Below are 13,003 nucleotides of genomic sequence, written 5' to 3'. Positions count from 1 at the left end.
ATAGGTTTCCAATACATATCTGAAACCGTAGGGGCCTTTTCACCTCCATCCATCTTGAGGGGCAGTGAAAACTCGCTTTGCAGGCGATTACTAAGGATCCATCTTCAGGAGCAGTGAAAGCTCGCTTTGCAGGCAATTACTAAGGAAAACTCAAACATCCCATGAGGGTCACTCATCTGGGGAATACCAGCTTAAGCTAATATAAAATACTATTATTTAACTTTGATGAAAAAGAAGTCAGAGTGATTATCAAAGGATCAAAGGGGAACTTAAAGCTTTTAGAAGACTGGCCATCTCATCTCCATTACTGGGTTTTGTACTTGTAACATTTGGTTGGGGTTTATTTCTTTACCAGATGGGACTAATGTTAAGCGTGCTTTGATGATATCACCATTTTTGTGGCTCACCACCCATTCTGGATTGGTTAATTAATCCATCACCCAACTGGCGTTGTTCTTGTATAATGCAGTGAAATCTCTTCAACGGGAATTTATAAAATAAGTTGAGAGTACAATGAAACTTGTTAACCCAGAGGCTTCCATTATTAGGAACTTGTGATTACTTGATTTGTGCTTAACTGGAACTTCTCTTTAAAATCTGTGGAAAACAAGAGCCTTGGTAATATACTGTTCTAGAATTTTTACTTTCATGAACTACTGGTATTTGAATGGAAAGAAAGATGCACCCTGGAGAAGGGAGAAGAGACAGCCCACAGTGTTAGGGTTGTTCCTCAGTTTCAGTTGAGAATCTGAAGGGAGAGTGTATCTTGAGGCAGAAGAACAGAAATAGCCTACGAGGCAGAACGTAAGGAAGGATTTCAAAAGGAATGTCTTCATATCTGCATATTTCGTGGGCAGCAACATGATGTATAGAAAAGCATGTTAGGACAGAACTGAGGAGACTTCAGATTGTGAACTGGAGGGAATATCCAAATGTGAGGTATTATTAGTATTTGGGAAATTAACACGAGGAAGATGAAAAGTATAAGAAGAAAGGTATTTAAAGTCAAATCTGCCATGTCTTGTAAAGGGAATAAAGCTTTAGTAATGTATGACATGTTTTTCTTAAATAATTTTAGGTTTTTCTGTTAACTGATTCATTTAAATAAAAACTGCTGTTTTTGTCCTTAACAGGGCCGGTGGGAGAGTCAACAGGATGTATCGCAAACTGCAGTTTCCAGAGGAATAGCTCCAGTCGCCCCATCCCTCCCTGACTGTCCCCCAAATAACCATTCTCCTGACCCAGGTAAGTTATATTTTCATTTGTCAATCACTGTCATGAAATTTGAGCACCTTTCAGAAATAGTTTAAGTCAGGATTTCCTACCACGTAACTACTGACTACTAGTTAATGTCATCTGATTTTTTCCCTTTTTCGTCTTAACATGAACACATTGAGTTACGCTGATTTTTGAATGTGGAATTTATATTGCATCCTTCTGATAAATACCACCTGATCATGATGTGTTATCCTTTATACGTGCTTGAGTCTATTTGCTAATATTTCATAAAGGATTTTTGTGTATATGTACTATGATGAATATCTCCTTTTCTCATAATAATGTGTTAGGTTTTGGTATCATGATTATGTTGGCCTCATGAAATGACTTGGGAAATATTTCCTTATCATCTTTTTTTCTGGAAGATTTTATGTACTGAGTATTGCTTCTTCCTTAAATGTTTGATAGGATTCACCCGTGGCACTATCTGGGCCTGGAATTTTCTCTTTGGGAAACTTATAATTATGACTTTACTTTCTTTAACACAGGGTTATTTAACTTTTTATGTTTCCTTACGAGTCAGTTTTCATAAGTTATGTTTTTCAGGGAATTTTCTGTTTCATCTAAATTTTAACATTTATTTCAGTAAATGTTATAATGTTCCCTATTGCCCTTTTAGTGTTTGTAGGATCTGTTGTGATGTTCCTTCTTTTTATTTTTTTTATTTTTTTAAGGAAAAAAAAGTTTTTTTAAAGATTTTATTTATTTATCTTAAAGAGAGAGAACACAAGCCAGGGAGAAAGGCAGAGGGAGAGGGAGGAGCAGACTCCTCGCTGAGCAGGGAGCCTGACGTGGGACTCCATCCCAGGACCCTGGGATCATGACTTGAGCGAAAGGCAGATGCTTAACCAGCTGAGCCACCCAGGCGCCCCTTCTTTTTATTTTTGATAATTTTTTTTTCTTCCTGGTTTTCTTGACTACTTTTGAGACATGTTTTAGTTTTCTCAGTCTTCTCCCAGAACCAAATCTGGTCTTACTTTCTTTATTGTTTATTTTCTGTTTCATTGATCTCTATTTCTTTCTGCATTTCACAAATTTTGGAATGTGGTGCTTTCATTTTCATTCCATTCAAAATATTTTCTAATTTCCCTCTGATTTATTCTTTGACCCATGGGTTATTGGAATAGCATGTTAATTCGTTTTCATATGTCTGGGGTGGGTGGGAAACTTCTTTTTATTAACTGATTGCTTATTTAATTTCATCATGATCTGAAAGACTCTTTAATATTTCAGTCTTTTGGAATGTTTTTGAGCCTGTGTTCTATCTTGGTAAACATTCTATGCATGCTTGAAGAGAACCTATTCTGTTTGTGGGCATAGTGTTCCGTATATGTCAATTAGGTCAAGGTGGTTGATAACCTTGTTCAAATCTGTTCTTTAAATATTGTTATACTGATTTTTTTTTCTATTTGTTCTATCAATCACTGAGACAGAGGACATTAAATCTCCAAATCTGATCATGAAAATTACTTGTTTTTCCCTTTATCAGATCTGTTTTTGCATCATTCTTTTAGGAACTCTGTTACATATATATGTGTTTAGGATTGTTATTTTTTCCCGATAAAGCGATATTTCTATCATTATGACTGTCCCTTTGTATTTCTGGAATTTTCTTAACTTTGAAATCTGTCTTACCTGATATTAATATAGCCACATCAACCATCTTTTGCTTATTGTGTGAATGGTGTATCTTTTTCTTAGTCTTTTAAATTTTGGCCTGTATTTGTTCTTTAAATTAAAAGTGATTGTCTCGTAGACAGCATATAGTTAGGTGTAACTTTTTTCTTTTTATCTAATCTGACAATTTCTGTCTTTTAATTGGCATGTTTAGTTTTTTTACATCTAATATTATTGTTGTTACGTCTTTGAATTGCTGTTGGTTTCTCTTTGGCCTTTCTATTTTTTTCTCCACTGTAACTTCTTTTTTGCTTTCTTTTGGGTAATTGAAAAATATTTTTTAGTATTTAATTTTATTTCCATTTCTAGCTTTTTGGTGTTTTTGTATTTATTTATTAAAGTCTTTGCTCAAGGACTGTAGTATGGATTCCTAATTTATCATAGTCTACTTAGAATTAATAATATATCACTTCCCACTGCACAAATATTAGAACCTTGTATAATTCTTTTTGCCTGTTCCCAATCCCCCCCTTATTTTGTGTTATTTTTGTTATATCTTTTACAGACATTATGAACACTTTTTACAGTGTTACTCTTTTTTGCTTTATTATTATTATTTTTTTTAAAGATTTTATTTATTTATTTGACACAGAGAGAAAGAGAGAGATCACAAGTTGGTGGCGGGGAGGTGGGCAGAGGCAGAGGGAGAAGCAGGCTCCTGGCCGAGCAGGGAGCCTGATGCGGGGCTCGATCCTAGATCCTGAGATCATGGCCTGAGCCGAAGGCAGACACTTAACGGACTGAGCCACCCAGGTGCCCCACTCTTTTTGCTTTAAAACAGCTACTATCTTTTAAGGAAATTGGGACTATAGATAATCTTTTATATTTTTCTTCATATTAATTATTTCTGGCACTAGCCAGTCCTTCCTAAAGTCTTATATTTATCTGATATCATTTTTCTTTAGCCCAAAGGATATTCTGTAGTATTAGTTATTTTGCAGTTGTCTTAGAAAAGAGTGCTTTCCCCTTTTGGGATTATCTTTATTTCACTTTTTTTGGAAAGATTTTTCCACTAGCAGCGCTTCAAAGATCTTATGTTATCTTTTAGATTCCTTTTATGCTGAGAATCAGTCATCATTTGTGTCTCTTTTCCCTACATGTAATATGTGTCTGTTTACTCTGTTACCTGGTTTGCTTTCATAGCTTTCTCTATTTTTGTTGGACTATGATATTCTTAGGTATAGTTTTCTTTGCACTTATCTTGCTTGCATTTCATTGATGTTCTTGGATCTGTAAGTTAAGTTTTCAACAAATTTAGGAAATGTTCAGTTATTATTTCATTAAATTATTCCCCCTGGCCATTCCTCTCTTTCTCCTCTTCTGAGAATCAAATTACACACATGTTAGATTGCTTAATATTACCATACAGGTCACAGAAGCTCTGATTTTTTAAAATTTTTATTTTTCATCTTTTTATCTTGTTTCTTCTGGTTGCATAATTTCTCCTGCCATTTCCAACCTTCTGTTAAGCACATCCAGAGAATATTTTATTTCAGTTATTCTTCTTTTCAGTTCTAGAATTTCTGCTTGCTGCTTCTTTTAAAGTTTTAATTTCTCTGCTGATATTCTCTACCTGTACATTTGTTAAGATCAGATTCTTCTTTACTTCCTTGGACCTGTGTATAAAAGCTGCTTTAAAGTCTTTATCTGCTAAATCCAGCATCTGGGCCATGTCATGGTCTATTTCTCTTGACTGCTTTTTTTCTTGACTATGGGTCATAGTTAATGAGTTTTGACCATTGTATTTACCCGTGTAACTTATATCCCAGTCAAGATACACAATATTTATATGACTCCAGTTACTCTCCACAATCAGCCAATGTTCTGAGTTCTATCCTTTCAGATTAGTATTGCCTGTTCTACAATTTCATACAAATGGAATCATACAGTATATACTCTCTTTATGTTTGGCTTCTTTTATTTATCATTTCTGTTTACATCTCCATACCATTGCATCTTTCAGTTTGAGGGAGGGGTGGGAGGTAGAATAAATGAAAGCATAGTTTTGTGTATTTACCTCAGAAGACACATCATGTCTGATTGTCTCTCTTTTTTTTTTGATTGTCTCTCTTTATGATATATGCAGCCTTTGATAGATTATTGGCTAGATCTTTATTTAACTAGGGGTCGTTCTCAGTGTAGAATTAATTTATTGTATATAGAACTCTAGATTGTCCTTTTTTTTTTTTCCCCCTAGCATTTCGATGATTATGTTCTTCTGGCTGTTTATTCATATCAAACTTATTTCTGTTTGTTTGTTTTGTTTTCTTTTTCCTACTTTTGCCTTGTAAATCAATTGACTTTTTTGAACTCAGTTTTAACATACCTCTTAGCATTTATAGTTATCTCTTTGCTTTATGTTTTTAATGATTGCTCTCATGATTATAAAAATCCTTACCTTTTCACAGTCTACTTAGAGTTAATATTATACTACTTTATGTAAAATGTACAAGCCTTGGAACTGTGTGGGTCCATGTACCAACTGTATTACCGATGAACTTGGAGTCATTTCAGGGGTCAGTGTGGGGCAGAGGCACGCGGGTGGTTGTGTGTTTCTGTTCAGGCAGTACCACACACAAATTCTCAGGTTGACTTGCTTATTCTTTTTAAAGTGTTATGTGGATACAGTGTTTTATCATTTATGAGTTAGATTACATTTCCCTAGAAATTTAGTTTTATTCACTAAAAGGAAAGAAATCTTATGTCATAGGCATTGTCTGCATGTCTGATCCCAGCCTTTGGTAATTTAGAACAGGTTGGTTCAGGGCATCAATTCCTTTCTTGTGAAAACAACCCAAACATCACCCTTTTTCTAAAAGGCCCATTTCATCATCTTTATTCACTAAGTAGATATGAAAAACTAAAGTTGTAGAAGACATAGTCCCTAACTTCAAAGAGTTTAAAGTCTAGATAGAGAGCTATACATGTGTGTCATTAGCTATGTGATTTAAAAATGAAAAACCCTATCTTATTTTAAGACAGAAGTTAGTATGTGAACCCATTAGTGACGAGGACTGGGGTTGGATTACCCTCTGATACTAATAGGAACATTGGCTATTGGAATGTTTTAGAAATACCCTAATTGCTGTTATTTAATTGGAAAAAGGAAACAACATTGTGTTTGAGGGCAGCTATGATAATACTATGTTTTTCTAACATTTTTTAAGGGTACTTTTTAAGAATTTATATTATTAGATTCACTACAAATGAAATTTGGCAAATTTATGGGAGAGAAAAATGTCTACATTGTTGTTTCCATTTGATCTCTTTTCCTTTCAATATTGTTGACAGGACTTAGTAGCCTTGCGGCCTCATACTTGAATCCAGTAAAATCCTTTGTGCCACAGATGCCAAAGCTCTTGAAGTCTCTTTTCCCTGTCCGCGATGAGAAAAGAGGCAAACAGCCTTCTCCCCTCGCACATCAGGTAAGAGCATCAGGAAAGCAACAGTGAACAGTTTCTAATATCTGGCAGAATGATGCTGTGTTGCACTGACACTGGAGGGAGAGGGGTAGCAGGGGTGGGGTGGGGGGACTTGGAAGTGGGCTTTTAGGCCCACTAAAAGCTTGTGATCATTTCTTCTCCACCCTCTTCAGAGGTAACAGAGCTGTTGAAACTTATTGACGGTCTCAATCCTTTTTGCTTTTAAAAAATGCCGAGTACACTGCTAATGTGATTTATGGTAATATTACTTAGAGCAACAATAGTAAAATTTATGAAGTGCACTTAGCGTTGTTTGTGTATTGCCAAACAGAAAATGTAATTCTATTTTTAATTCTTGATTTCATTTCTTATTTCAAACAATTTTATATCATCACTGTCCTTCCCTCTCCACCGCTTTTTCCCCTGCTGTGGTTTATCTGTTCCTTCATTTAAAATATTAAATGTGATCACTTGTTTTATTTCCCCCTTTTCTTGAAACTCTCTGCCCAGCCTTCAAATAAGTTTTTAGAGAAAATCTTAAAGGGTTTTCCACATAATCAGGAAACTGCTTGTATGCACTGGTGAATGGGAAGCCTCTTGGAAATGTAATTTCCAGCCTTATGTAGGTGTGAATTCAGCAGAAAATGATAAATGAAGATTTATTTATACTCCTTAAAAAACACATACAGTGCAAGTTCAGTTGTTGAAATAGGTCTTTTGACATCAGCTTATCCACATTCACTGAAAATATTCAAGTTGCAGAAATGCAGGTGAGTCCTTGTCCGAGACCTTAACTATTTAAAAGATTTTCTGAGTTTATGAATGCATATTCAAGGGTGGTGGTATTAGTTTTGTAAGGCTGCTCTACAGATACATAATATTTTAAATCTAGCGTTGTATAAGCATGTACTTAAGCAGACATGGACACATACTGTATGAAAAAAATAAAGATCACAATTTTGGATGTTTGAACTAAATTTAAGCACATAAGGGGTGCTTGGCAGTTACCAAAGAATCTAGGACCACGAGAGCTACAAGAAATAGGAAGTCTAATACTTGGTCGGGGCCTAGGCAAAAATGATTTTTCCAAGGATTTGCTGTTGCATATATTATTCTGTCCTAAACTTACACATCATTATTTTGTAATGTATGACGCATGGACTCTGTCAGAATTTCCATGGTAGCTTTTTAAGAAGGTAACTTTAAAAACAACAAAAACAGCCTGACCTCCTAACCCCGACCCCATCTGGGGGTGCCTTTACAACCTGTGTTGATAAGCACCCAAGGTGATTTTATCAAAACGTATAGTTGGATAACCACCCTTTTTCAGTCACTATTTGGTGAAGACAGAGTTCTAGAAGTTAAAGGAAATTGGCATGGCATTAGAAGTTACTGAATCAGACTGCTATAGTTAGAGTTAGTTTTTAAAAACTACTTTGAGTTTTTGATATGGCCAGTCAGATCACCTGCTACAATAAATTGTTTTTACTGTTTTGCTGGTAAATGACTGGTTCTTCTGAATATGAGAGGAATAATCATGTGTTTGAAAGAAATGTAGTGATGGCAGATAACTGCCTTTTGTAATGTCCAGTTTAAGAAAGGCGATCTTGCGATATTTTGAAGATCTTTTGTACAATATTTGCCCATTCGGTTTACTTCTTTTGAGCATTTTGGAGAAAGTGGCCCCAGATAGTTCATATTTCATGAATAAATGAAAATATAAATACAAAGCTGGTCTTAATGAAGATGCCCAGTGGTGGAGCTAAATGGTCCAGTTGGTTTGTGAAACCCCTACTCCACCGAAGGGCCTTCCCTGAAGGTCACCAGGGAGCTGCATCTTGCCTGCATACCCATTCCAGGGTCCTCTTCTGACTTGACATCATACTTCAAACACTTTCATCTCTAGGCTTCAGTGTGGCGACATTTGCATGGTTTCTCTCCTGCTGACCGCTCAGTCTTTCTCAGTTGCCTTTTCTGGGACTGTTTATTCCATCAGGTTGCTAACATTCAGGTGCCCCAGAGCTCCATCCTGGGCCTTCTCTCCATGGGTCATCTCATTCAGTTCCATGGCTTTAACTATTTCTGCATTGACAATGTTCATATATCTATCTCTAGCCCAGACTTTGCCCCTGAGCTCTGGCCTCATGGAGCTAAATGCCCATTAAGCTTTTCTACTTGTAAATCAATTAGGCATTCACATTTTACCAGTCCAGAACATTACTGCTCATAGTCTGTTTACCCCCAACACACAAAATACTTAAAAATACATGCCCATCAGGCGCCTGGGTGGCTCAGTCAGTTAGGCATCTGCCTTCAGCTCAGATCATGATCTCAGAGTCCTGGGATCTAGTCCCGCATCCGGCTCCCTGCTCAGCGGGGAGTCTGCTTCTCCCTTTCCCTTTGCCCCTCCCCCTGCTTGTGCTCTCTCTGTCTCTCTGTCTCTCTCTCTCAAATAAATAAATAAAATATTTTAAAATAATACATGCCCATCTCAGCATGTAGCACAAATATCCACCCAGTTGCTCATACCTCACAAAGAGTCCACCAGTAAGATTTCATAGGTACTACTTATAATCCGGTGACTCCTGGTCATCTACATTTCTCATCATTCATTCTTGCCACCCTGGTCTCTTGCCCAGATGATTACAGCAGCCTACATACAGGTCTGTCTGACACTTTTTGCCTCATAAAAGTCTTTTATTCATGAAGTAGCCAAAGTGACCTTCCAGAGTCTTACTTTAGTTCATGGCTTGAAATCCTCACTGCTTCTCATTGAATAAAATCTAAATTCCTTACTGTGCCTTACAGTGTCCTATATGATCTGGACCCCTGACCTTTAATCTTTATGCCTTTTATTTCCTCTTCGTTCACCATACGAAGCCATGTTGGCCTTTTCCTTCCTTCCTTCCTTAGTTCCTTCCTTCCTTATTTGAGAGAGATCGTGAGAGAGCACACTAGGAGGGGGCAGGGAGGGGCAGAGGGAGAAGGAGAGGCAGGCTCCCCACTGAGCGGGGAGCCTGATGCGGGACTCTTGCTCTTGATCCCAGGATTCTGGGATCATGACCTGAGCCGAAGGCAAACGCTCAACTTGACTGAGCCACCCAGGCACCCCTCTTTCATTCTTATCTCACGAACACATGAAGTTCATTTTGGTGTCAAGAATTTTTTGCATTTGCTTTCCTTCTACTTGGAATACTCTTTCATAAAGTCTTTGCATGGCTACCCAGGTCTCTAGTAGAGTGGTCTGCTATTTAGAATGGTCAAGATAGGCCAGTCTAAGGAAGTACCGTTTGCGTATAGAGTGGCCTTAACCAATTAAATTAAAACAACAGCTTCTACCACATCAATACTATTCCCATATTTTTTTAATCTTTTCATTGGATGTTATTGTTATGTTTATATGTTTATTGATTAGCTCCTCTCTAGAATGTAATCCTTGAGGGCAGGGGCATAGTTGATACGAAATGTGTATTGGTTGACCATTGACATATATTCAGATTATAATATTAGGTAGTTTTTCTGTATCAGTGTCACCCAGTGGTATAAAACACTGTGTTTATAGTTTACAGGTGAGAGAATCAGATCTGAGTGGGGACTTGCGATATCAAGACATAATTATGAACTTTCTTTCCTAGATTGATGCAAGTTCCACTAAAGAACTATTCCTAAATGGGGGGACAACTTAAGCTTATCATTAGGATTTAGTTGGTCAAAGACTCTTGTGTTCATCTCATTTTTATTGACTATCTCTGGTAAAGCTTTAAGAGCAGTAAATTATAATTTTAAATGACATTGTCAACTAGAGGTTCCCTTACTAGGGCCACTTTAACTATGCTTTAAGTTGTTGCCATCTGAATGGTGTTTCATAGGAGCACTGTAATGCCAATGGGATTTCAGAATAACAGCAATAAGAACAATGCTGTATTCGTTAGATTTTTTTTTAGTACCCCCAACTTTTAAATTTTTATTTATTTATTTATTTTTTAAGATTTTATTTATTTATTTGATAGAGAGAGACACAGCGAGAGAGGGAACACAAGCAGGGGGAGTGGAAGGGGGAGAGGCAGGCTTCCCGCGAAGCAGGGAGCCCAATGTGGGGCTCGATGACCTGAGCCGAAGGCAGATGCTGAACGACTGAGCCACCCAGGTGCCCTGCCCCCAATTTTTTTATTTTATTTTATTTTATTTTATTTTATTTTATTTATTTATTTTTTTTTTTTAAAGATTTTATTTATTTGACAGAGAGAGATAGCGAGAGCAGGAACACAAGCAGGGGGAGTGGGAGAGGGAGAAGCAGGCTTCCCGAGGAGCAGGGAGCCCGATGTGGGACTCGATCCCAGGACCCTGGGATCATGACCTGAGCCGAAGGCAGACGCTTAACGACTGAACCACCCAGGCGCCCCCCCCCAATTTTTTTAAAATAGTAGTCTTTACTATAATGCCATCTGATTCACTTGGAAATCAGATTTGATACCTAAAGTTGAGGATCTTACTTTTTTTGATGATTTGCCCTGCCCCTCCTTATGGAACCTCCAAGTCCTCCAGGAAAAAGATCAGTTTATTTCCAACCAGTCTTTGCCTCAGTTTCCTCTGCTCTTACCCAGGAGTTAGAGGGAGGGGAAGAGGAGGTTTTCTCCAGACTTAACAGCTATAGATTTAGCACACTGTATCTCAGATAATGAGTGCTTCATCATTCTTCAGTTGTCTTGCCCAGGTCTTGCTTCGAGTGGGGAGCCCAGAAGTATTTTTAAGCCCGTGCTTGAAAATGGTACAATTATCCTCTCCCTCTTCTAAATGACGTACTTCTACCAAAGTAGCATATGATTGGACTTTTTTTTAAAGGCCAGTATTAGCTTGTTGTGCCTCTGGTCAGTTAGCATTCCCTTTTGTGTTTGCTTGTTTATTTGCTTGTTTATTTGTTTACACTCTTGGCAATGCAGTTCTTCTCTTTTATTACTATGTTGTCTAACTGATGTGTAAAAATACTTAAATAAGGAACTTTAGCTTGATTTCTAAAATTTTTCATCTTAGTTTTGTTTTAATGCTCCTAGAATGTCAAGATATTTCTTGAGTAATTATGTAAAAAAATACATGTGTTTTAGCTATCACCTGCAAACTTTTTAAGGGCATAGTCTCTCTGTACTTGAGTCATAAACAAAATATTGAACATTAGAGGGCCTGAGAGAGGACCCTGTCATAGGCAACTCAAGATCACTCCTCAAGTCACAGGGTGACAAATCAGCATTTCAGCTCTGCATGTTCAGTAACTGCCACCTCCAGTCCACATTTCTTGCTCTTTCTACCAACGAGCTCATGGGAGACTTTGTTTGATACATTATGGAAATAAAGGGACTCCCTGTCTGTGGCCTTTCTTTGTGTATCCAATCTTGTAAGCCTTAAACAGATTCATGCTGACCAGCGCTCCTAGACCACTCTGTTCACTGCCTGGCTTTGCCGTAGCTCTGGGTGAGGTATCTAATGGTATGACTTAACCAGTAGCGTAAAGAAGTGCACAAGTACTGTGAAGCTTGCTCTCTATTTTGATTCTATGTTTTGTTTGCTGCTGGTGCTTTGTTAGTGCACTCATTTCAATGGCCTGTATAAATAGTCATTAAATAATCAATACCAGACTAAAAAACTGTTATAGAATAACATCAAAGAGAGAACCCAGAAAAAATAGAAATCACTGCATATGCCTAAAAGGAATCTGGATCAATTCTACGGTATAGGAAAGAATAAATATGATATTAATATTGCATAAGACTTAGAGATAATAGATAGTAACCTTGCTGAAGACATATAATGTGTAACAGCACAAAAAACCAAAAACCCCCAAATGGTTTGAGGATCAACAGAAATAGTACATGGTAACCAAATAGACCATGTATGATAGCACATTTTCTTTCTACCCCGCCCCAACTTAATCTTTTTATCATTTGTAAAGCTATTTCTCTCTCCATTTCCCACCAAACTATGATGAAAGATATTAAAAGTTCTTCCTTTTTTATATTTCTGTCCCAGTTTAGTTTGGAGGCTTAAAGTCCTTCTCTGAAGTAGTCACAATATTGAAGAAACCCCCACGGACTCACCTGAAATTGGTGTTAATTAGACCACACTTAGATTACTGCACTTGGTTCTGGGTATGTTACTACGGGAAATCCATTGACCAATTGGATTTATTTCAGGGGATAACGTCAGAAATGATTTATGAGGAAGGATTAGAGGAGTTATTTATAGCTTGACCAAACAATGACTAAGAGAGCTGACTGTATAAGCATTCAGGGGATGGCAGCACCAAGGCGGGGAGAACGGTATAAGGGCAGCTCGCTAAGGCGGGGGGTGGAAGGCGCAGAGAATGACAGAGATGAAATTAACAAAGGGAATGGTAGCAGCTGTGAATAAGTAGGATGATTTAGAGATAGCGGGGTGCTCTCTTAGGAAAAAAGAACACCGTGGAATTTTTGTCACTTCTGTTTTCAGAAAATAAGATTTTGAGAATATAAAAATAGTCCAGGTTAAGAACTGAGGAATGGGATATGTCCTGTTCCTACCGGTCATTGCTGTGTTTTCACTGTTAGGTGGAAGAGAGGCAGAAGTTGTGTAGTGAAGGAAGGATTATTCTCAGA

The 13,003-nt window shown here is 37.4% G+C and overlaps 1 protein-coding gene across 1 annotated transcript in view; it reads left to right on the top strand.

The window, feature by feature from the left end:
- The window catches only part of KIF13B (kinesin family member 13B), a 196,845-nt gene that overhangs the window by 161,338 nt on the left and 22,504 nt on the right, over nt 1-13,003 (top strand). Inside the window, exons 36-37 of the mRNA XM_028114271.2 lie at nt 1,134-1,245; nt 6,247-6,380. Coding sequence (XP_027970072.1) covers nt 1,134-1,245; nt 6,247-6,380 — 246 coding nt within the window. The remainder of the gene's footprint in view (nt 1-1,133; nt 1,246-6,246; nt 6,381-13,003) is intronic.

The sequence above is a fragment of the Eumetopias jubatus genome, unplaced genomic scaffold, assembly GCF_037043125.1.
Source record: "Eumetopias jubatus isolate StellerSeaLion01/CBP00866 unplaced genomic scaffold, mEumJub1_p1.0 scaffold_2, whole genome shotgun sequence".
Lineage (NCBI taxonomy): Eukaryota > Metazoa > Chordata > Mammalia > Carnivora > Otariidae > Eumetopias > Eumetopias jubatus.
The sequence above is the reverse complement of the archived record's forward strand: the minus strand, read 5'-3'. Positions and strand labels throughout refer to the sequence as shown.